General features: G+C 38.4%; 2 protein-coding genes across 2 annotated transcripts in view; one reads left to right on the top strand and one right to left on the bottom strand.

Annotated features, from left to right (window-relative positions):
• LOC127530597 (uncharacterized) overlaps positions 1 to 26456 on the top strand; it is a 155070-nt gene that overhangs the window by 100543 nt on the left and 28071 nt on the right. The window lies entirely within an intron of this gene.
• pof1b (POF1B actin binding protein) overlaps positions 1 to 26456 on the bottom strand; it is a 52234-nt gene that overhangs the window by 9453 nt on the left and 16325 nt on the right. Inside the window, 9 exon segments of the mRNA XM_051937884.1 lie at positions 554 to 685; positions 1560 to 1679; positions 3065 to 3217; positions 4953 to 5066; positions 8041 to 8133; positions 10250 to 10330; positions 11707 to 11740; positions 18714 to 18826; positions 18828 to 18998. Coding sequence (XP_051793844.1) covers positions 554 to 685; positions 1560 to 1679; positions 3065 to 3217; positions 4953 to 5066; positions 8041 to 8133; positions 10250 to 10330; positions 11707 to 11740; positions 18714 to 18826; positions 18828 to 18998 — 1011 coding nt within the window.

Genomic DNA, 26456 nt, shown 5'->3' with positions numbered 1-26456 from the left:
TGATAGACTTAGAAAGGAAATCCAGCTAGACATTTATTTTAGGCTTTAGTGTGTTGCTCAGAGATCCCTGGTTTAACACCTGCTGACAAACAGGAAGTTACCTTTACTGTGGTAAACGCCAGGTGTAAGAAAAGCTTTTAAATATGACTGTTATTCCCTTTACACCTGTGCAGAGATGCTCTGGTCCCAGAGCTCCTGCCATGTTTCCTGTTCTGACTCCTTCAGCTGTTCTTCTGCAGCTTCACCATGGACTTCAGAGACAGCAGACGTCTCATTCTGTCCAACGTTCAAAGAGAGCGTTTGGTTTGCAATTCTGATTTCAATTTGGAAAGAAATCCTTTAGAAAACAAACCATTTTACACAAACTGCTATTCAGTCTCCAATCTTAGAACAAAATAGGATTAAAATCTGTCCAGTTTGGATCTTTTGGGATGAATTTAAGCTACCAGAGCCAGGGTCTCTCAGTGTTGGGACATCATTTATCTGTCTACGGCAGGAGAGTTGAGTGAAACCAGTGTTGGGACAGAATTTATCTAATTTGTTGGGTTCTGACCTCCTCCTGCCGGGTGATGACGGTCTGACGCTGCTCCAACATGGCCAGAAGCTCAGAGATCTTCAGCTGGAGGCTGTTGTCTGAGGATGAGCGCGTCGTGGTGATCTCCGTCTGGATCTTCGTTATCTGGGACTGGAGGCCATAAGCAGAGTTTAAGCAAATGACAGCATTTCACATGAATGAGGTGTTCGTTAAGAGCTTTCCCTTTTATAATACAATAACTTTATTAATCCCCAAAGGGAAATTATATATATATATATATGTATATACATTAATATTGACCACAATCGCAGTCAGAAAGGCTTCAGGGCTCGTCGGTCTTACATTTTATGGCAAACTGTTATTTATTCTTATGTTTTTGCATGTCTGAATGAGGGTAAACTGAACTGAACTCTGCAATCTGTGCAGGAATCAGGATGTCCACTAAAAAAAACCTGCAATGTTTTTAATCTTGCTTATAATCTCAAACTCAGGTTCTGATGAAGGCAAGTTGGTCCAAACAGTTTGTGAAACAGGTAATGAATGAGTTTCATGATGAAATTCCAGGTAAACGTGATTCTGGAGCGTGGAAGCAGCTTCATGATGCCGTATTTTAGGAACTGAAACTACTCTGGAGCTTTAACGTAGGGCAGGAATGACGATCATGTAAGTAGAGTTCTAAGAATTTATTCAATAAAAAGCATAGAACCAGATGAAATATGGAGCCAGTGGTGGGACTGAAACCAAACAACTCTAAGTTATGAGGATTTATCTTCTAGAGATAATAATTGTTCAAAACTCTTTGGAAATATATGCAGTAGTTCTTCATAGTATTCACTCTGTCTTTAGTCTTTATCGTTCTCTAACAGTTTTCTAATGTAGGAAACTGAGCTTTTAGATTTTCAAAGTTTTTTTTTCTCTCCACCAACAGCAATAATAAAGCAAATCCACTGAAACGCCCCTTATTATCAGAAAACTACATTCATAGATCCCTTGTTGTGGTTCTGGTTCTGGTGGAGCTCCTTACCCTCAGCCTCTGGATCTCCTGGTCCTTCTCCTGTCGCATGGCGTTCAGCTGGTCGTCGTATTGACGTGACAGTTCCTCTGTTTTCACCTGCAGGGTGGAGCTGCTGGCCTGACCCGCCAGCTGACCGACGGATTGACAGGAAAGACAGATTCAGTGAAGCAGTGAACAGTTAGAACAGCAACGCTGTAAAACAGAAACTAGGATGTTTGCTTTCTGATGTAACGGCTTTCTGTGGAAGAGTCTTCTTGACTGACTGTAGTTGAACAAGACAAATGCTGTAAACAGAAATGCAACACGTTGTTGTTTTAACAGAAGTCTGCCTGCACCGGGTTACAGAAGCCAAAATGATGAGTTTTTCTTCTGCCAATGTCTGTCTGTCTAAACTACCAGCTGAGATTTATGAAACCCAGAACAGAAGTGGCGCCCAAACGCAGTAAGAACCCGTTAAATTGTGGTGTGGATCTAGAACACTTTTTCTAAAATTCCTAGAGCGTTGTTTGACTTGATCTTGTATTTACAGTCATGAAAACATCATGGCAGTCTGGAGTTTCCAGTGACTCGTGTAACTCTGGATTTGATGTAATCATTGAAACGTGCATCTTTGTCACAAAAACAATCATGAATTTAGGTTCTTTCATAGATTTGTTAAAGGTCTTCTGGAAATAAGACAAAACCTCCTGGGTCTAAAATACACAGCAATGCTTTTATTTGATCCTTTGACCACTTTTACCTCAACCAGGTACTTCTGGTGGCTGTTGACCAGCTTCTGGTTGGACTTTTGACTCCTTTCTTCATCACAGTCTTCAGGTTCTTGATGGGGTGTAAGTTAGGACTTTGCAGAAACCAATCTAGAATCTTCAGTCTGATTTAACCAGTTTTTACTATTTCTGATGAGTGTTTGGGATCGTTAAATTGTTGGAACCAAACGGTGTCCAAGACCCAACCTTCTGGCTGATGAGTTTAGGTTTTCCTGAAGAGTATGGAGGTAATTCTCCTCCTTCATCATTCAGCTGGTATTGTGTGAGGTTCCACTGGTACCAACCACAGCATGATACTGCCACCTCCATGCTTGACTGTAGGTAGAGTGTTCTTGGTTAAGGTCAACTTTTGTTCTCTACTCTGCTGTTCTTTGAAGTTTCACTTTGAATGGGGTGAAATTGTTAAACCGTTTTCTTAACCAAAAGTCGGCAGATCAAATGGAAAGATAGTAAATCAATCAATAATCCATTAATCAATAATACTCATGAAGAAGTGATCATGCTGGTGGAGTCACTTTAACCATGAGTACAGACCAGTTATGGTAGAACTGTCTCTGACTATTTAATCATTGGGGCACTTTCCTAAAGTTTCTTCTTGTATTGAATATTTGAGAAGAAGCCATGAACTGCCATAGAAGTCTTTGTCATGGTGGCCTGTTGTTAGCTGAGCTCCCATGATGCTCTCTGCTTGCCAACATTAGCTGCCCCACCATTAAATCAGAGACTTGTGAGCAGAGAGCGTTGTACCTTCTGTCGCAGCATCTCGTTCTCCTTCTCCAGAGCTCTCAGCCTTCCCTCCAGCTCTTTGACCTTGAAGTCGCGGGTGGAGTCGGTGTTTCTGCTGGTCATCAGCTGACTCTCCAGGGAACGCTGGGCGGCGCTGGTTTCCTTCAGAGACGTCTGCAGACAAAGTTCTCATCATAACTCTGCTGTCCTCACTAAGAACTTCACCATGATGCAGCTCTGCAGTAGATCCTGCATTCATGACGGTTATAATGTTCAAACTTTAGTCAAACTATGTTGAATATATATACTTCTGATTACAAGGGCACTTCTGTCTCTCTGTAATGCCAAACTTTATTTTTATTATTCAGCAGCCACATTACAGCTGATAACACTACTAGGAATAGAAAACAAATCCTTTTACAGCTCTCTTTTTCATAGTTTTGTCAGTCTTTCTGGTCAGTAATAAAACTAAATAACTCAAACATCATCGTTAAGATTCATGAACAAAACAACAACACCAGAAATAAGTCCAGAGATCACACAGGTTCTTATCAAATCCACCTTAGCCAAATCTATTCTGGATTTTAAAAAAGAACTAGAACTATTATCCAAACAGTTCTGGACATTTATCACAGTTTTTATTCTGACTTCTTGCTGCAACTTCAGCCAGATATTCTTATTGTAGCTTTGAGCACACAGTTTATGAAGGATCATTAAGGACATTTAACGTTCTACACATGAAGCCATGAACAGTCTGACTTTGGACTTTACTGGTTCCACATGTTCTAACTGACAGAAACCAGAATTAACGTCTCACAGCTGCACACCAATATGCACTTTATTATCCATAGAAAACGTCATCCCTTCATCATTTTATCCTGTCATATTTAGCAGATCAATTCTAGAGTTTTGTGATCACTCCGTTCATTCTGGAGTCCAGATGGATATTTGTCCCAGATCTGAAGACTTCCCTCAAACTTCACTGTATTCACTGAAATCATCAGATTTAACCGTTTCTGCTCATCCATTTCTGATTGTGTGAAAGTTTTATAGTGTAAAATATACTTATAAAGATATCTGTCATATTTTAGGTTGCAGTATTACGTATTTTATGAGATCCAATCAGGTTTTTCATTAATATGTTTGTTTTTGTGCTACAGCTCATCAAACCCACTCAATCAGTTATGAAACCTCAACGACAACAGCTTCAATTACATTTTTAGCAGCAAATATTCCATATTTAGAAGTATTCTATAAGTTTTCTTCTGTATTATTGTGACGTGCAGCTAAATATGTCATTATTTTTATTACTGTCAGTTTATTTAAAAAGAGTCAAAAGGTACAACATTAAACAGAAAGACTTCCATCTGATTTTTACACCAGAGTTCATCCCTCAGCAGGTCAGTTTTTTGTGAATATGAGCTCAAAGATGGGACTTTTCTGGAATGTTTTGCTTTTTCTTAATATTTCTACTCAGAATCAGAGAATATTTAATCTACTCATGAAATATTGCAACTTATGAATCAATAACATCAATATTTCAAGCTTCTATCTTCAATATTTCCTGAGCTATTGCCGTTCAAACATCCTCACATTCAACGTATGAAAAAGGCAAGATTGAATAATTTGGGAAAATATTTGATATATCAATCCAAGATTTCACAGTTATCTTTATAGATATCTAAAGTTTGAGCTATAAAAATGTCAGATGAATCCAAGATGGTCGAGCAGAAGGTCCCTGATGATGTGAGATGGAAAAACAACATAAATCTGCATTTTATAGGATTAGAAACCACTAAAATAGACATGTTCCTGAGGTGCTAAACTGAACCATCTAAAGCCTTAGGAGGCGGTTGGAGGCTGTGAGGAACACGATCTGCTGCAGTCGGACACAGAAACAGGAAGTTACCTGCAGCTGTCGGTTGTTTTCTCTCACGGCCTCCAGCAGACAGTCGTACTGTCGGGCCTGGTCGGCTTTGAAGCTCAGATCTCTCTCCAGAGACTCCTTCTCTCCCTCTAGACGCTGTGGACACAAATCCTCCACGTTAGCCACAAGAATTCAGCTCATTTCTTCATTTGTTCTCCGTTCTCAGTGTAGAATGGGGCAGAAACGGCAGCAGAGCTGGATAAAATCCTGTTCATAGCTCCACTTTTGCTCCGTCTCTCTGACATGTTCACGGTTTTCTCTGAGGAATCCCAGCAGACCTCAGACTGCCTCCACCTCGTTAACACGGCTCTAACGATCTGTTATTATCTCTGGAATGAAGCTGCTGTGAGGACAAACTGCTCCAACCTGCTGCAGTTTTTATTTTATTTCTGCTGTTATTGATCTAAAAGAATCAAACGCTGTTTCTGCAACCATCCAGATGTGTGTTTAAAGGGTTTATATCTGACTGTAAGGGACTTCAAATGCAAAGTTAACAATTAAAAAAGCCAAACAAAAAAGACAATACCAAGATTTTAAAGTTTATTTATTAAATATATCATGCAGAAATAGTTTTAAAGTAACTGTTATAGATACTAAATATTCTCCTGTTTTCTGGTAATCTCTTTCCTTCTACAGTTATTTACTGGTTACCTGCAGATTACTGCGTAAAACGTTAATTAACATAAAAAGGGTACTACTTACTCAGTATTAGTATTAGTATTTGTTCGTATACGTTGATGATTCTGCAGGATTTCTACTGGTAACACCAAAACATTAAGGTACACAGTAGAAGTTTATAGCAGTATCACAGTAATTTATTTCCTTTATACTTGTATTTTAATGAATTATATAGAGAAATATTCTACTTTTTGTCGTCTTTTAGTTGTCTTTCAGATTAAAGTACTAATACTACAACGTTAAAATGGCACTACTTGTTCAGTATTAGTATTTGTTCTTTGGATATTTTAAGATACTTTAAGTAGTAAAAATTTCAGTACCAACAATAAAAAGTTTAATACCGTACACATGGTAGAAATGACTGTTTGTACAATTACTGTATTGTAGTATTACAGTGTGGTATTTAATGCCCATTATACTTCTATCTACTGCATTTTATACAGAAATATTCTCCTTTTTACTGCTTTGGTAGCTGCAGTAATCAGCTCCCATTCAGCTCAGTCTATAAATAATTAAAATGGTACTACTTAGTACAATTAGAGCACTTTTCAATGAAAATACAGGATTTCTACTCGTAAAAGTATGTTTTTGTTGCAGTTTTACTTGAATATAATATCTGAGCACGAAGTTAAAAATTGGCAAATAAGGCAGTAGTATTTCAGTATTTATGGCCCTTTTGACTCTATTTTTACATTTTACACAGAGATGTTGTATTTTTCACTTCCTGCTTTATATAATATAATATTAGTTATTTTACAGATTAGATATAAAAACTTCAAACTGGAATCAACTTGGTGTACTACAACTTTAAATACTTCAGCAGTAGTTTTTGCTCTTTAGATACTTAAATACTTCTGTAAAAAGTTTAAATATATGGTTGAAGTGAACAAAGTATTCCTGTTTGTACTTGTTTTATTTGAACAGGAGTGAAATATGCAAATATTTCTTCCTTCCTTCTATGAGAAGCTGCCGATGAACAGCTGGAGGTTTCTTTGTTCTTCTGATGACATCATGGTGTTTTCTGACACCTCTGCCAGCTTAGAAGATGTTTGCTTCATAATGAGTTCCTTCCAACCACTAATGATTTAGTTCAGAGTCAAACCGGTTTGTTTTAGAGCTTCAGTTCAGATAAATGAGAGACGACCAACAGGTCTGAGGGAAACCTGCTGACTGAACCCAGACTCTGAGAAGCTCTGATGGGAAACTCTGTCAGCGTCTCTAAAGATCTTCAGACGAGGGAAATGTGACGTTAAACCTCCGTCAGTCTGTAGAAGTCGAGTCTTTCACAGCTTTTTCCTGGTTTACCTGATAAACGGCTCACCTGTCTGAAATCCACCCTGTTGAGTTCATGTCTGTTTTAAGGGTTTTTCCTCTTTTTATGGTTGTTTTCTGTCCTTCTTGCCTGTTTTGTACCATTTTTAATGTCTTTTGTCATTTTGGTGCGTCTGTTTGGCCGATCTGTGTGTATTTGTGGTCATTTTGTGTCTCTGTTTGGCCGATCTGTGTGTATTTGTGGTCATTTTGTGTCTCTGTTTGGCCGATCTGTGTGTATTTGTGGTCATTTTGTGTCTCTGTTTGGCCGATCTGTGTGTATTTGTGGTCATTTTGTGTCTCTGTTTCGGAGTTTTTTGCATTGTTTTATGGTTGTTTTCTGTCTCTTTCTCTCTTTGTGGTGGTTTTGGATCTATCTTTTGTCATTTTGTGTCTGTTTTTGGTCATTATGTTCCTCTGTTTAGTCATTATCTGTTTTAGCTCAAGTTGTGTGTATTTGTGGTGGTTTTGTGTCTTTGTGCCTCTCTGTGGTCATTTTCTGTCTCTATTGTTATTGTGTGTCTCTGTGTGGTGAATTTGAGTGCATTTGTGGTGATTTTGTGTCACTTTGCCGTCATTTTTGTGCCTCTTTGTGGTCCATCCTGTCTTTAAATTTCGTTTTTAGTTTGTTTTGCATCTTTTCATGGTTGTTTTCTGTCTCTTGGGGTTCATCCTGTCTCTATTTGTGGTTGTTTTCTGTTTCTTGTTTTCTGTCTCTTTGTGGTCGTGGGTCTGTTTGGTCATCTCCGATCTTTTTCTCGTGAAGTTGAGTGTGTTTGTGGTGATGTTGTGTCTCTTTGTATGTAATATAATGTAATGGAAACTACAGCTGGAAGCAGCGGTTGGATCCTCCCTCAGACTGATCTGCTCTCACCGCAGAGGATCACTTAGATTTAAGACAATTTACCTTTCCCTCACCTGCTTTGGTGTTTGTTTTTATCGCAGCAGAATTTTATTTTTATGGAGATGACTGAATGGATTTGCTCTGTGTGCTGTTTTAGGAGGAGTACTGGTCCCAAATCACTTTCTACAGCCTGAAGTATTTTCCCTCGTGTGTTTCTCTGATGGTCTGAGGTCTTACCCTGAGGTCCTCAGACATGTGGAGGAGCTCCTCTCTCAGACTGCTGAAGGTGGACAGCAGCAGACGCATGCTTTTATCTGCAGTGAGACGAGTCTGAAACACAAAAACAACTTTAGAGTCAAATAATGACTGTCCTACATCCCAGTAACCACTCTCAGATAAAGACGTGAAATAAATGCCTTCTAACAAACACACAATAAAATACACAACAAGCACACTTTTATGCGCTGAGTTCATGCCAATAAATAAGATAAATGTACAGTTTTAACCCTGAACAGTAAGTCTATGTGAGTCTGAACAGATAAATACTTTGAAACACTACAAAGGGTTTGTTCATGCGCGTGCATGTAGGTCATTATGTGTAATTACAGCTGCGTTAGTCATTATTTACTGTTAAACAAGCAGCAACAGGTGGTTATTAGGAATGACGTAACAGTAGATAAACATTTTGAACCGTTTAAAACATCAGACTTACTTTTGAAACACAAACGGTTGGAATCACAGCGTGTTTAAGGAAAATGGTCTGTATTTATGCAGCGCTTTTCCTGAAAGGTACCCAAAGGCTTTACATGATACGTCACATTCATCCATTCACACATTCACACATTCACACACACATTCACACATTCACACATTCACACACCCATTCACACATTCACACACACATTCACACATTCACACATTCATCCATTCACACATTCACACACACATTCACACATTCACACATTCACACATTCACACATTCACACACACATTCACACATTCACACACACATTCATCCATTCACACATTCACACACACATTCACACATTCACACACACATTCATCCATTCACACATTCACACACACATTCACACATTCACACATTCACACATTCACACATTCACACATTCGCACACACATTCACACACACATTCACACACACATTCATCCATTCACACATTCACACACACATTCACACACACATTCACACATTCACACATTCATCCATTCACACATTCACACACACATTCACACACACATTCACACATTCACACATTCATCCATTCACACATTCACACACACATTCACACACACATTCACACATTCACACATTCATCCATTCACACATTCACACATTCACACATTCACACATTCATCCATTCACACATTCACACACACATTCACACATTCACACATTCATCCATTCACACATTCACACACACATTCACACACACATTCACACACACATTCATCCATTCACACATTCACACACATATTCACACATTCACACACACATTCATCCATTCACACATTCACACATTCACACATTCACACACACATTCACATTCACACACACATTCACATATTCACACATTCACACACACATTCACATATTCACACACACATTCACCCATTCACACATTCACACATTCACACACACATTCACACATTCACACACACATTCACACATTCACACACACATTCACACATTCACACATTCACACACACATTCACACATTCACACACACATTCACACATTCACACACACATTCACACATTCACACATTCACACATTCACACACACATTCACACATTCACACACACATTCACACATTCACACATTCACACACACATTCACACCATTCACACATTCACACACACATTCACACACACATTCACACATTCACACACACATTCACACATTCACACACACATTCACACATTCACACACACATTCACACATTCACACATTCACACACACATTCACACATTCACACACACATTCACACATTCACATATTCACACATTCACACATTCACACATTCACACACACATTCACACATTCACACATTCACACACACATTCACACATTCACCCATTCACACACGTTTTAAACCATTTATCAAAGTGTTCATGTTCTGGAAGTTGACATAAATTGTTACAGTTGAAGCAGAAAGAAAAAATGAAAAGAAGCGTTTACAAACAACAAAAATGACAAAAAGCCAAGAAGGAGGTGGAGGACGTTTGCAAAATGTTTAAACATCTTTGTGACATTTCTATCGTGTGTTTTTAAGATTCAATATGAAGATAAAGGTTCTATAAACGTGCAGGCTGCGTCACATGACAGATAATGTGTATTAATGCAGTATTTCAGTCAACATGGCAGTTTGTTCTAATCAGACTGAAGATTGATTCAGTGTCTGACTGGAATGATGCCGTAGCTCACCTGCAGCAGGTAACGCATCTGTTGTTTGGTCAGTTCAGTGGCTCCTTTAGGAATCAAAGCCTCCACCTCCTCCTTCTCCACCTGAACTCAGACACAAAGCAAACGCTCCAAGGAATAAAATCATGTCATGGAAAATACAAGATGAAGAAATGACTTTTGTAGCACTTATGAGAAAATATCTCACACACAATGAAAATCAATGATTGCATCAATTTCTTTAGAGTTCATCGACTTCTTAGTTTAAATTCACTTCACCTAGAAACACGGCCAAATAAATATCCTTCTACAGATCCACCAGTCAGTATAGAACTGCAGGACTTTCTGTATCATAGTCGACATTTCTGCTGTTTTCAGGCCTAAAATCAACCTAAAATCCCCAAACACCGCATGGCGTTTTAGAGAAAGATCAACTGAGTAAAACTGAAGTTAAAAGTTATTCACAGAGATATTGTGGTAAACCTGATTTTTGAGTCATTCTGAACTAATTTCCTGTAATTCTGGGCAATTTTCTCGTCATTTAGGACACATAAGTCATTTTGGACAATTGTCTTGAAGTATTAAATATGTTCTATGTCAGCATGGGACCTTTTTCTCGTCAATTTTGGATCATTTTTGAGTCTTTGGGATAATTTTAGAGTCATGTAGGACAAATTTCATGTCATTCTCGACTAATTTTCCACAGTTATGGATCATTTTCAAGTCGTTCTGGAGGAGTCAATATAAAATAGTCATAGTCGACATTTCTGCTGTTTTCAGGCCTAAAATCAACCTAAAATAACCAAACACCACACGGCGTTTTAGAGAAAGATCCTTCTAAATATTAGATATACAACTGATTTTCTACAGATACTGTAGTAAACCTGTTGACTACTTTATATGAAATAAGTCAGAAAGCCTTGGAGTCTTCCAGTCTTTTCTCAGAAGGAAATGACATCATGTGGAGCAGGTCATGTGATCTGGAATTAACACACTTTCTGGAGAGGAGTTTTTTGGAACGGGGAACTTAGTGGAAAGTGATTTAATTTGTTATTTTCCATATAAAATCTGATATATTCCCAAAAAAGAACTATGTCCTGATTATCTCCACTTAATAAAAGGACACAATCCAACTATTCCTGAATCAGCTCATTTTATTATTGTTTAGCTCATTAGAAGGTGGTTGGTGTTAAATTCAGACGTTATTTAGTTGATATTTTAGTGATATCCAGTCATTTTTATTATTAATAAATGATTTTTTTCCATAATAAATAATGATGGAATTTTGTGAGTGCTTTTCTAGTATTTTATATATTAATTTATATTGTTCATAAAACACGCCTCATATGTGTGTTTTTAACATTAATGTATAAAACACGCCTCGTATGCGTGTTCTTTCCAGTTTTTCTCTGCTTTTGGCCACAGATGTGTCTGCAGTCCAGACGGATCCATCAGACAGCAGCTCTGGGTTTGTTTCTCACCTTGTAGTCGTTGCTGGGATCCAGCAGGTGTTTCCTGAAACACAGAGCAAAAAGCAAACATGAGAAACCTGACGGGTGTTTGAAGGACGGGAAGAGAGAAAGTGAAGAGAGGCGTGTGTCTGCAGGCTGACGGATGTGTTGGTAAATCCAAAGTAAAGCGGGCCTCAGTGAGTCAGAGGGAGTGGATAAAAACCTGTTCTCAGCCTTAGAGTGAAGCACAGAGCGCTTTATTGACATGACAATCATTTCTAAATCATTCAAATTTGTCTTTACATTATAGAAATACTGTTGTTTTTTTGTTTTTTGTTATAATGTGTTTTATGTGCAATACTGCTTTTATGTGTTTTTATGCACAATATTGTTTTTATGTGTTTTTTGTGCAAGTACTGGGTAGCACAGCTTTAAGTCCAACACAAATTTCCCCAAGTGGGACAATAAAGTATATACTGATTGAACTTTTTAAATTATCGATTTTTTTTAATTATGAGAATTTGTTTCAAATTATAGAACTTTATTTTTTAAATTTTAGAACTTGTGTCTGTTTTACTGTCTGATGTTCTGTTTGTTTTTTCCTTTGTCTCTGTTCATTCTGCTCTTTATGCCCTTTTTAATCATCGTGGGAAAATAAAGTGCTGTGAATTGAACGTGTTCATTAAAGGTGAGGACGTCACGTTTAAGACCAGGTTAGTGCAGAATTCAGCAATTATCTGTAAAAACAAATTAACTGTTGGATTCTGTCTTCCCAACGGTCTTTGAAGGACTCGGTCTGTTCATTTTCTGCCAGAAATATTCACCAAATCTGAGACTCCAGAAATCTTCAAATCAATTAAAATCTGACAAAAATACTTAAATGATCTAAAATGACTCAAACTCAACCCAAAATAAAAATCTTCAGTGGTTCAAAAATGACTTAAAAATCAGAAAGAAATGACTCCGAATCCCTAAATTCTGTAAAACAGAAACAGGACAGATTCAATCAGGACGCTCTCCTCTGACAAAACTGTTTCCAAACGACTTAAAATTCTCTGAAATGATTCAAAAACTTTTCCAAAGTAGTTTAAAAATATATTTAAATGGTAAAAGAATCGTCCAAAATCACTCTAAACATTTACAAAGTGACCCAAGATTCTCTAAAATGAAAAATCCTCTAACACCCACTGAAGCACAAATACAACAGTTTTATGTTTTTAAAGATTTTATATATATATATATATATATATATATATATATATATATATATAATTGTATTATTTAAGTTATTTTTTTGCTAATTTTCTTCATTTGGGTGTTACCGGGTTTAAAAACTTTCTCACAATGAGACAAAAAAAATCCTCAAAATGTGTCAAAGTGGCTCAGAATTCTCCAGATTCTGTCAAATATAAACAGGACTAATTAACTCATGTGCTGTGCATGAGGGTGATAAAGCAGCCAACATGACAACGTTTGTTTTTGGTTGGATTCTGCTTGAACTGCAGGCTGTTGTTAAAGAGAGGCAGCCAGGAGATAAAAACACATTAAAAGTACAAGTAGTGAAGCATCTATAGCAGTGGTTCTCAACCCTGTTCCTCAGGACCCACTGTCCTGGCATGTTCTAGATGCTTCCTGCTCCAACACACCTGATTCAAATGATCATCTCATCATCAAAGTCTCTGCAGAAGCCTGATAACGAGCTGATCGTGGAATCAGGTGTGTTGGAGCAGGAAACATCTAAACATGCAGGACAGTGGTCCTGAGGAACAGGGTTGAGAACCACTGATCTATAGTGTGTTTGAGTTTTTTTCCTGAATTAATTACCAGATTATCAAAGAAATTCAGCTTAATTTTTCTGTTTATCTTCATTTATTATTATATAATTGTTCTCTATAGTTCTCTATAATAGTTCTCTACTTCTATTCATGGTTTCCATTAAGGTGTGGGATTTTATATTAGAGTGAAAAATGAGTCAACAGCTCATGAAATAATAACAGCAAGTAAATAAACGCCCAGAAACAACCACACCCAGAGCTGCTTCGGTCTGATCCAGGGTTTAAACGGTCGGCTGTCACTAGTTGGGTTTCCATTACAGTTTTTCACAAAATAAAGCGATATTCTAAAATTTCGACACAGTATATTGTGCTTTGAACGTGTTTCCATTGAGGTTGTTCTGGGGCAGAAGCATCGTAACTTTCGTAAAATATCATCCCGCGAGATTTCACTGCAGGAAGATGGACGCCCAAAACCTGTTTCTATCTCCTTCTAACACTCTGCATTCCTCTGCTGTTTGCTGTCTAGTATGGCAGTAATGTTTTTCTCAAGAATAATGGCAAGTAAAGTCTCGGTCTCCTCTTCTGTCCACACGTACCGCGCCATGTTTACTCAAGAGAACTGGTCATGTGACCAGGTACGTCACGTCCGGTGACGTATAATTGCAGAAAAAGTGTTTCCATTGCGCTTTTGCGATATTTCTCAATATCGAAACGTCTGAAAAACCACCTCATGAGAGAGTAAAACTTTTTAGCGACATTTTAGTCCTTTTTCGAAATTCAGGTGTTTCCATTACCAGTTTTTTATTGCACTGTTTACATTTTGTGCATATCTAAGGGTAATGGAAACGCAGATACTGATTCAGGTCAAACTCCTCCTGAGCTAAAACTTGACTCACAATATGTGTTCAAAAATCCCAATTTGACGTTTCTTGTAACAGCTGCTGGACAATAATGAGCTTAGTGACACAGAGGAATAAAACACATCACGCCTACCTGTTAGTAAAGTAATTAGTTTCGTAGATTCAACATAAAGCTAGTTTTGATAGAAAAGATAAATATAGAATTATATTTAAAATGCATATTTATTTTGACCACACAGAGTCTTAGCCTGCTGCCTCCACAATGATACTACCACCACCATGCTTCATGTCATGATGATGCCCACCGTGCTTTATATCATGATGCTGCCTCCACCATGCTTCATGTCATGATGATGCCACCACCGTGCTTTATATCATGATGCTGCCTCCACCATGCTTCATGTCATGATGATGCCACCACCGTGCTTTATATCATGATGCTGCCACCACCGTGCTTCATGTCATGGATGATGCCACACCGTGCTTTATATCATGATGCTGCTCCACCATGCTTTATGTCATGATGCTGCACCACCGTGTTTTAATCATGATGCTGCCACCACCGTGTTTTAACATGATGCTGCCTCCACCATGCTTTATATCATGATGCTGCCTCCACCATGCTTTATATCATGATGCTGCCTCCACCATGCTTCATGTCATGATGATGCCACCACCATGCTTCATGTCATGATGCTGCCTCCACCATGCTTTCATCATGATGCTGCCTCCACCATGCTTTAATCATGATGCTGCCACCACCGTGCTTTATATCATGATGCTGCCACCACCATGCTTCATGTCATGATGCTGCCTCCACCGTGCTTTAATTCATGATGCTGCCTCCACCATGTTTAATCATGATACTGCCTCCACCATGCTTTATATCATGATGCTGCCTCCAACCATGCTTCATGTCATGATGATGCCACCACCGTGCTTTATATCATGATGCTGCCTCCACCATGCTTCATGTCATTGATGCTGCCTCCACCGTGCTTTAATCATGATGCTGCCACCACTGTGAGTGTAGTGTGTTCTTCCTCCACCTTAACCTCAGCAGCAGTTTGTATATGGGGGATCAGCTGGAGCTTCAGGGAGCTGCTGACTGATTTAGTGACTCACGTGTCATGGGTGTCTGACAGGGAGGTGAAGAGTTTAAAGAGGATTATAATCTTTAGTCACTCTCTCTCACTCACACTTTACAGTTGGATGACACCACATGAATCAGCTGGGTGTCAACCTGATGGACAGAAACCTTCAGAAACTGCAGCTCTGAGGTGCTTCTGGCTCTCATTGGCCGCCTCAGATCACCTGACCCTCACTTTACGTCTACCTGGTGTCATCAGCTCACAGATACAACAGTTCAGAACGTAGAGCAGCTTCCAGAATCCAGAACAACTGTGGGTTCATATTGGGAGGGGACAGAAGACAGAAAGAAACAGACCGAAAGACAAAAAGAAAGATGCAGAAAAAGAGCAAAGAAAGAAAGAAAATGTTAAGACAAAGACAGAAAGATGGAAAAACAATATAGAAACACAAGCAGTAAGATGGAAATAAAGATGAAATAAAGACTGAAATACAGAAAGAAATAACGAAGAAAGTTGCCTGTATATTCTGAGTGAAAACTTGTCTTTTTTCTGTAAACATTAATTTCAGCTCCTCTTCAGCGGAAACATGAGAACATCTGAAACTCTGACCTGTTGGAACACGTTCAGTACATTAATTCTGAGCGCCAAACCCACAGTCTGTCCCCGTGGTGACATGCCATAGTCTTTGAATCTACAAGCTTCTACGCCAATAAAACCAGACCGGTAATGGAAACCACAGAGCTCGTTATGTAATGCTGCACCAGCATTAGTATGAAAAAACTGTTTTCTAGGTACGAGCATAAATCGAAAAACCTGAGGCTGTATTTAAAAATATTCGTTATTATCAATTAAACCTGATGTTCAGCTGTGATTATTTAACATAAAAACATGTTCAGTATTCAGACTTTACCTCCTTTTCACTGAAAAGGTGGCTGCAATCAGCAACCAGTTCTCTGAGCCTGACCAGGCCAGTCAGCTCAAACCCACTACTGCTCCTTCACTCTGCTCTTTTGCTCCTCTGAGCGAGGATGAGGTCTCCAGGCTTCTTCTGAGCTCAAAACCTACAACATGTCCTCTTTATCCAATACCCACCAGCATCCTGCAGACCATCTTTCCCACAATCAAACCTGCAGTCACGCACATTTTCAACTCCTCCCTGGAAACTGCCATTTTTCCTGCTACTTTTAACAAGCCCCGTCACCCCCACTGCCTCAAAAAGCCTCATCTCAACCCAGCCAGGTTGAAAACTACAGGCCAGTCTCACTTCTACCATTCCTGTCCAAATACTGGAGCGCTCAGTATTTAACCAAGTCTCTGAACATCTGCGGAACAACAACCCACTTGACCCTTTTCAGTCAGGCTTCAGGTGCGACCACTCCACTGAGACTGCACTCCTATCCGTCACAGAATCTCTGCGGCTGGCGAGAGCTGCTGGTCAGTCCTCTGTCCTACTGCTGCTGGACTTGTCTGCTGCCTTTGACACCGTGAACCATCAAATCCTCTCCACAGTCTCTGAGCTCGGCATCTCAGGTTCTGTCCTGTTGTGGTTCAAGTCCTACCTCACAGGCAGATCCTTCAGTAGTAACATGGCGAGGGAGGTGTCAAGGTCACATGTCCTATCAACAGGGGTCCCTCAGGGGTCAGTGCTTGGTCCTTACTCTTCTCTCTGTACACCACCTCACTTGGTGCAGTGATCCGCTCCCATGGCTTCTCCTACCACTGCTAGGCGGACGACACTCAGCTTTTCCTCTCTTTTCCACCTGACGACACAAACAGTTTCAGCTCAGATAATCAGCATGTCTGGCTGATTTCCACATGGGTGAAGGAACGGCACCTTCAGCTGAAATCTGTCTAAGACTGAACTCATGGTGTTTCCAGCTTGTCCATCTGTTCAGCCTCAGATCAGTGTCCAACTTCACTCGAGCCCTTACTTGTGCCCACAAACTCAGCCAGAAACCTGGGTGTCATGATTGATGACCAGCTGACCTTAAAGGGTTTCACGTGGCCTCAGTTTCTCGATCTTGTCATTATGCCCTCTACAAACATCAGGAAGATCAGACCCTTCCTGACCCAACAGGCCACACAACTTCTGGTTCAGGCTCTTGTGATGTCACGCATGACTACTGCAACTCTCTTCTGGCAGGTCTCCCTGCATGTACAGTCAAACCTCTGCGGATGATCCAGAATGCAGCAGCACGTCTGGTCTTCAACCAGCCCAAAAGAGCTCATGTCACTCCCCTTTTCATCTCCCTTCACTGGCTTCAAGTTGCAGCCAGAATCAAATTCAAAACTCTCCTCCTGGCTTACAAAACATTTACAAGAACGGCCCCAGCCTACCTGGATTCCCTGATCCAGGTCTACTCCCCTTCACGCCCACTTTGCTCTGCATGTGAGAGACGCCTGGTGCTTCCAGCCCAGCACGGCTCCAAATCTCTAACCAGACTCTTCTCCTCTGTTGTTCCCAAATGGTGGAACAATCTACCAAACTCTGTGTGTTCTGCTGAGTCCCTTTCTACTTTCAAGAGACAATTGAAGACTCAATTGTTCAGAGAACACCTAGGCACTTAATCTGACTCACCTTAGGAGTAGAATAAGTCAGGTGGTCCAAAACCCAGCACTTATTTAGCGCTGACAAAGTTTAAAAAAAGGGGGGGGGGGGGGGTTTGGCGATTCTTCTGCAACTTGATGGCAACACCTTTGACACTTGAAGCACTTTTGCACTTACTACAGTTTTTTCCTTATGTCTGAATTCTTGCTTGTGTTGTACGTCGCTTTGGACCAAAAGCGTCTGCTTAAATGAAACTGTAGAATTGTTAGAATTATTTAACTCAAATGGCATTATTGTAGAGCAGCAGACAAGAAACCTGTAACCATGCTTCACATCATGATGCTGCCTCCACCATGCTTTAATCATGATGCTGCCACCACCGTGCTTCATCATGATGCTGCCTCCACCGTGCTTTAATCATGATGCTGCCTCCACCATGCTTTAATCATGATGCTGCCACCACCGTGCTTCATCATGATGCTGCCTCCACCGTGCTTTAATCATGATGCTGCCACCACCATGCTTTAATCATGATGCTGCCTCCACCGTGCTTTAATCATGATGCTGCCTCCACCATGCTTTAATCATGATGCTGCCACCACCGTGCTTTAATCATGATTGCTGCCTCCACCGTGCTTTAATCATGATGCTGCCTCCACCATGCTTCATGATGCTGCCACCACCGTGCTTCATATAATGATTCCAGTGGGTCTGGTGTGTTTTGGTGATGATGAGGACTTGAAGCTAACTGCCTGAGCTGAACTTACTGTCCTCGATCTTGGACACGTGGTCGTTGATGCAGGTGTGGATGTCGCAGTTCTTCCTGTAGACGTCGGCCAGCAGCTCTCCAAAATATCGAGTGTCCAGCTTGGTGGGGCTCAGGGATCTGCTTCAGCTCAGTCTTCACCTCCGTCCTGGAGATCTTCTGGATCACCGGTGGCGGTTTCTGCTGCACGACGTTGACGATCTCCACCTCCTCCACCTCCACTGTTCCTCCTCCTCCTCTTCCTCCTCTTCTTCCTCTTCCACCTCCTCTCCTCCACCAAACCTGGAGACAGAGTTTAGAACCACTGTGAGTTTACTCCTTTTATCTGCTGTCTTTACAAACTCTAAGGACATGGTGGCTCTTTCATATGAAAGCCATGTTTTACCTTTTACAAGTTTAACTGTAAATTATTACTATTCTGTATAATAATTTAGTGTTTACTGTATTCTCATTTTCAGTAATGCTCTTGTGAATGAATGGAAGGAAATCACTGCAGCCGGCTTCTAATCCTTCCTAAAAAAGAACATTTTAATCTGTAATTTTGAAAAGAATTAACTTTTTTTTTTTTACACATTTTTGCTATTTTGTTTAATTGCAGTTAATGACTATTAAAATTGTTGGAAAAAAGTAATAATTTACTACTAAAACATCAAAATGCATATTCTCTAAATATTATATTATTATATATATTTATTATTATATTATATAATAATAATATAATACATTTTATTTATAGGCGCCTTTCAAGACACTCAAGGTCACCGTACAGAGGAAACAGAATAAAAACAGATTCAAATACACAGTTTAAACATAAGAAATTTTTAAAATTTTAAAAGAAGAAAATTTAGCAATTTTAAAACAGAAGGAGGACTGGAGGTCTAATATATATTATATTATATATATTATGTTATATTAGTAATATAATAAGCTGGAGTCTATCAGCTGACTCAGGTGAAGGCAGAGGACACCCTGGACAGGTCACCAGTCTGTCACAGGGAACTACAAAACAATTTTGCACATAAAACAACAACAAAAACAACAGTATTGCACATATCCCAGAGGTCACACATACCACAAGCATACACCATAGTAAAAACGCTATAAAAATAACTGCACTGTTCATGCTGTTGATGGAGGTGGGAACAGTCTGAGGTTGTGGATTCTGTTTCGTCTGTCTGAGGCAGCAAGCTCGTATTCTGAGTGAAGGATTGTGTGACGGCTCCGTCACTTTTACATTTTCCTAATAAAACTGCACATTTTTTACATTTATTTTTAAATCAAAAATAATGTTCTATATATTTTATAGATATTTGAGGTTATTTAAAAGTAAAAATATTCATATTAATATTAAAAATAGTACGTAATTTTTAAATGAAAATCTGCAAAATAGCAGTTTTGAAAAATGAATTACCCATTTTAATCTTGAATAAACATTCCTTTTTTCTTTTAAACAACAGTAAATAGCTATGAGCCTATAAAACAATGTTTTAGTTGATCTAAAAACATTCAAAATATGCATTTTGATGTTATAGTTTCATAATTAACATATAAATTAATCATTTTCATCATGATTTTACGAGTTATTGCAACTGCAACTAAACAATGCAGGGGAAATGTGAACAATGACAGTAAATTCTTTGAAAATTAAAGATAAAAACGTCCTTTTAGGAGTTTTATGAAGGTTTTTAACCAGGCTGTCAGCATTTACTCCCATTTATTACTGATTCTAGTCACTCAGACATTTCCACCTGAATTCTTTCAGGATTCTGATTTGTGTTTTAGATGTTGGGTCACAATTAAACTGTAAAGGAACCAAACCACATAAAACAAGCAGCATTTGGATGTGAGCTCCTCTGCGTTCAGACGTGATCATCGTACATGTACAGTACTCTGGTGAGAAGCTCAGTAAAGAACCTCCTTTCTGTCGTCTTTCAGCCTGATGGAAGCTGAACACGCCTCCTGTCTGCATGTAGCAGCAGAGCAGGAGTTGTATAACTGGTTATCTAACAGCTGAACTGCATGGAGAGAAAGCTTCACTTTCTGCTAACGAGCCGACCGTCTCTCTGTTAGTCTGAGGCGCCGGTGGGGCCGCTCCGTTTACAAAGTCTACCCTGTTTTCCTCTATTTTACATCCTGTGAGGTTGTTTAAAAAGCCCTCAGCAGAGCCTGTCGACCTCTAGTAACACCAAGACATCTGCTTTATTCCATCTGATAAAAGGAGGAATTAGGCCGGTACAGGTCAGGCTATGTCTGACAGGAATGTTTGTTGATGCACAGCGTCGTCCTGATCTAACCTCCAATCCCTCCGAGGATAAAGTTGTTTCCTGCAGCTGAACCAATAGAGTCCCTCTAAATGCAGTAAATCATAGCTGTGGCTGAGAGGAATCTGCATAGGAATGACTGAGGAACGAATGGTTTTTATGCATTAAAACCAACTGTGTTTATGTTCCAAACGCAACCAGTGACATTCTTTAATTCAACATGGCAAATATTTTTAAATGGTCAGTTTGGAAACTGATTTTAAAAACTGATAAAAATATTAATTTAACTCTGTGAAACCCACTGTTTCACATAAGTTTTTATTATTATTATATTCTGTTTGTGTACATACATACACAAAATACAGCATCGATTTATTTTTTTATCTATCCATCTATCTATCCATCTGTCTGTCTGTCTGTCTATTCTATTCTTTCTTTTCTAAATTTGGATCTTACACGGTTAAGTATCATATTTTCATGCTTAGTTTATTGTAAGATGGTAAGGCCTCCAGACTCCATTGACAAAAACAGTAATTTTATCCTGCATGAAACTGCAGTTTTTAGTCCGTCTCTGCTTGACTGGGATAGTTAGTATGTCTGTTTTGTGATTTCATGCTTTAATATGTAAGTTAGGATCCAAATTAATGACTTAAACACTGAAGTCACACAAGAGCAATTTTAATAGACTATGAAGTAAAATGACTGTTTTGTGAACAGAGTCTGGTGGGTTAAAGAACTCTATAACGGCATCATTTTCCAATCAGAGAGAGCATCTGAGAGCAAGTTAAAGCAGTGAAATCATAGAACAGAAGTTGATAGACAGATATTTTTATAGTTGAACCAATTTTCAGATGGCTAAAATATGTTTTAGTTCTGAAAAGGTCCACTGCAGATTGTAACTTCCTGTCTGTTTAAACAAACTGTCAACAACAAAACACATTAAAGTAACCAGAATGCCACTTTAATGGTAAAATTCTGTGAGTAAAGCTGCAATAAGGGGAGATTTTAATGTCATACAGCAAAAATAAGCTGTTCAGATGAGTTAGAATCTGACATTTCCCTTAAATTATCATCATGAAGCTGCAGTTTCAGGTTTAAAGTTCATCACGGTGGTTCAGTTTAGCTTCAAATATCGGTTTAACCGCCGCCGAGGACAGATGTTTTCATGATGTCATTCCTCCTTAAATGTTAGAGCTGACGTCATTCCTCCTTAAATGTGGGAGCTGACGTCATTCCTCCTTAAATGTGGGAGCTTGACGTCATTCCTCCTTAAATGTGGAGCTGACGTCCATTCCTCCTTAAATGTGGGAGCTGACGTCATTCCTCCTTAATGTGGGAGCTGACGTCATTCCTCCTTAAATGTGGGAGCTGATGTCATTCCTCCTTAAATGTGGGAGCTGACGTCATTCCTCCTTAAATGTGGGAGCTGACGTCATTCCTCCTTAAATGTGGGAGCTGACGTCATTCCTCCTTAAATGTGGGAGCTGACGTCATTCCTCCTTAATGTGGGAGCTGACGTCATTCCTCCTTAAATGTGGGAGCTGACGTCATTCCTCCTTAAATGTGGGAGCTGACGTCATTCCTCCTTAAATGTGGGAGCTGACGTCATTCCTCCTTAAATGTGGGAGCTGATGTCATTCCTCCTTAAATGTGGTGGCTCATAGCTTCTCGCTCAGATTCCAGAGCTGGAGGGAAGATCAGGAACCAGAACTTCCCAGCAGGTGAATGTAACACTGATGGAGGTCCACCATGACTAGCATGAGGCCCTCCAGCTCTTTGGTGTCATGTTCAGCTCCTGATGATCTGCTCTTGAGCCTCTATCTGCTTTAGACTGTGAAGTTTGAGTTTAGTTTATTCCAGGACGTTGCATCTGATTCCACCAGATCTATCCTCAGAGTTTCCGGAACCAGAGAGTTTTCTGTCTCTGTTTGACATTTCCATCCCTTCCTTTAACCTCCACCGGAGCAGGCAGAACCAACGGGAGAAAGACTGAAGGGAGACAAGATGTGATCTGTGTCCCCAAACGCGGGAACAGGAGTCCAGTGTCCAGAACCGTTTAGAGTTTTTTAGTTTAGAAAATTTAAGAGAATTCCAGAGGGAGGCTGAAAGATTACTAGTCTGAGTGCAACACAGCAAGAATCACATTTAAAACACACTTAAAACACACTAAAAAACACATTTTAAAAACACACTAAACCTCACTAAAAATACATTAAACACACTAAAACACACTTAAAACACACTAAACCTCACTAAAAATACACTTAAACACACTAAAAACACACTTAAACACATTAACCTCACTAAAATACACTTAAACACACTTAAAACACACTAAAACACACTTTAAAACACATTAACCTCACTAAAAATACACTTAAACACACTTAAAACACACATAAAACACACTTAAAACACACTAAAAACACACTTAAAACACACTAAACCTCACTAAAAACACACTTAAACACACTTAAAAACACACTTAAAGACACCTAACCTCACTAATAAAATACACTTACACCCACACTTAAACACACTAAAACACACTTAAACACACTAAAAACACACTTAAACACACTAAACACACTTAAAACACACTAAAAACACATTAAAACACACTAAACCTCACTAAAATACACTTAAACACACTAAAAACACACTTAAAACACACTAAACCTCACTAAAATACACTTAAACACACTAAAACACACGTAAAACACATTACCTCACTAAAATACACTTAAACACACTTAAAACACACTAAAACACAACTTAAAACACATTAACCTCACTAAAAATACACTTAAACACACTTAAAACACACTAAAACCACACTTAAAACACACTAAAACACACTTAACACACTAAACCTCACTAAAAACACACTTAAACACACTAAAACACACTTAAAACACACTAAACCTCACTAAAAATACACTTAAACACACTTAAAACACACTAAACACACTTAAAACACACTAAAAACACACTTAAAAACACACTAAACCTCACTAAACACTTAAACACCTAAAACACACTTAAAACACACTAACCTCACTAAAATACATTTAAACACACTAAAACACACTTAAAACACACTAAAACACACTTAAACACACTAAAACACACTTAAAACACTAAAACACACTTAAAACACACTAAAAACACACTAAAACACACTAAACCTCACTAAAAATACACTTAAACACACTAAAAACACTTAAAAGACACTAAAACACACCAACAATACACTAAAACACACTCAAACAAACTAAAAATACACTAAAGACACACTAAAAGAGGCTGTCAGGAGTCTGATTCATTATTGTCAGAACGTCACAAACAACTAACTTTCCTGCGAGTCGAACCAAAACAAACTGTTCCCACAAAAACTGCTGACTGTCCAAAAGTGATCTCAGAGTTTTCACAGCTAAAAAACTCATTGTGAATTACATGAAGGTAACCCACACTGCAAAAAAATAAATAAGAAACATGCAAAAATTTGTCAGAAAAAGTATGCAGAAAAAATAATTAACTGTGTAAAAATGTTTTTAAGTAAAAACACTGGAAATAATGACACAATATCTGTAAAATCATGAGTTTTTTTAACACAATAAACTAGTTTATTCTTCAGAGAATGAAATTACTTTCTGTAAAAATACATATTTTTGGTGTGAAATATTATTTACTGCCGCATTTTTTATGGTTCACATATAAATTTCATTTTTTAAATTATGAGATCCTTAATTTTCATGATTTTAATTGGTTTTCTGTCAATTTAACAAAAAAGTGAAATCTAATATTAATTTTTGCTTCAAATAATGTAAAAATTGCTTTGAAATATCAAACAAATAAAAAATAAATAATATTTTTACTGACTGATAGCGGCTTTTAAAAACATTTTTTAAATAAACAAATTACCATTATAGTCTTTTAATGATTAAAAACAGGCAAAAAGCTATAAAATCATAGTCTAAAATTTATTTACTTTTTTTAGTTTTATAAAAAGCACATAATTTTAACATTATATTTTTAATAACAGTAAATATCTATAAAATAACCTTATTTTTAGCTGTTTTAAAAACAGTACATAAGTGTAACTTATTTCCTTTATAAAAACACAGGTCTGGTCTAAATTAATTTACCAGTTTATCTGTAATTTAATTAACCAGGGACAATAAAATAAATAAATGTTTACAGAGAAGGAGCCATGTTGGGGTTTGATCCTCAGCAGACATAAAAGTATATCATTAAAAACAGAATAAATAAAGTGGACGTCTGAGGTTAAAAGCAGAGTTCAGCTTCATAAAACAGTCTTGAAGCAGAAACTGGTCTGACACATGGAGGCGTGTTGTTCTGACAGGAGCGTGTGACTTCTGACAACGGAGAGGGTGTGGCTGCCACGGCAACATGCGGTCATTACCAGCAGAGAAACATTTCTGCTGACAGTAAGGTATAGAGCAGAAACGCTGAGAGAACCATCAGAGAAACGTTTGGAAGCAGCTGTAATATCGTTTAATATGAAATATTTGGTCATAAAATTGAAAATAAAGTTCATTTTTCATTGAACTGAATGAACAGTTATGAGAAGTCGTGAAGTTTTAAAAAGGTTCTCTAAATATCACTAAGAAAATATATTGATAAAATGGGCACGTTTTTCGTTTTCTGACCCATTTTCAGACATTTATCTCATAAGTATTGGATTTATCAATTAAAAATTACACAATGCCAACATCTGTAGTTTAAGATAAAAAAAAACATTTTAAATGTTCCAGTTAGTCTGGTGTTTTACTGTCAGCTGTGAAAAGGAAAAAAACAAACAGAGCGCCTTGTTTTAGATTGATTTATGTGAATTATTCAGGTTTCATCCATCAACAAACTGAAACGAGCAGCAGCTTGAAATCAGAGCCGGACAGAGCAGAAACATGACGTTTCATTCATTCATTTCATTCTGTCTGAGGCTCATCTTTCACAATTAACCAAAGTGGAGACAAACCGTTAAAACGGGTGAAGACAGAACAAAACTAAAGATTTCCTGCCGTGTGTGAGGCTCTGTAAAGCTCCAGATGATAGCAGATAAAAATAAAGCTACAGATGTGTTGTTTGAGTCTGAATGAAACCTGAGCAACCAGAGTGTAGAGACGAAGATTAGATCAGAAAAACTGTTTTCTGTTTACTGACGAGGAGAAAACCCGCTGACAACATGAAGGAGAGAATTTTAATTAAAGGCATTAGAGGAGATTTAATTTCCTACGACTTGAACGTAGCATGCGCACATACAACCTCTCCCTCACCCCCCTCTAACCTCCCCCCTCTTAACATTTACGAAGAAACGCCCCCCTCCAGAAACTTGCGTAGGACTCGTGAAGTTGTCTTTTACGGCTGAGTCCCCCTGGATCTTTATCTGCCATTATGTAAAAAAAGATGAGCAAAACAAGTCTCCAGCTAACTACGAAGCTATACCAAAGCAACACAT

The sequence above is a fragment of the Acanthochromis polyacanthus genome, chromosome 17 (genome assembly GCF_021347895.1).
Source record: "Acanthochromis polyacanthus isolate Apoly-LR-REF ecotype Palm Island chromosome 17, KAUST_Apoly_ChrSc, whole genome shotgun sequence".
Taxonomy (NCBI): domain Eukaryota; kingdom Metazoa; phylum Chordata; class Actinopteri; family Pomacentridae; genus Acanthochromis; species Acanthochromis polyacanthus.
This window is presented reverse-complemented; position numbering and strand designations above follow the sequence as displayed.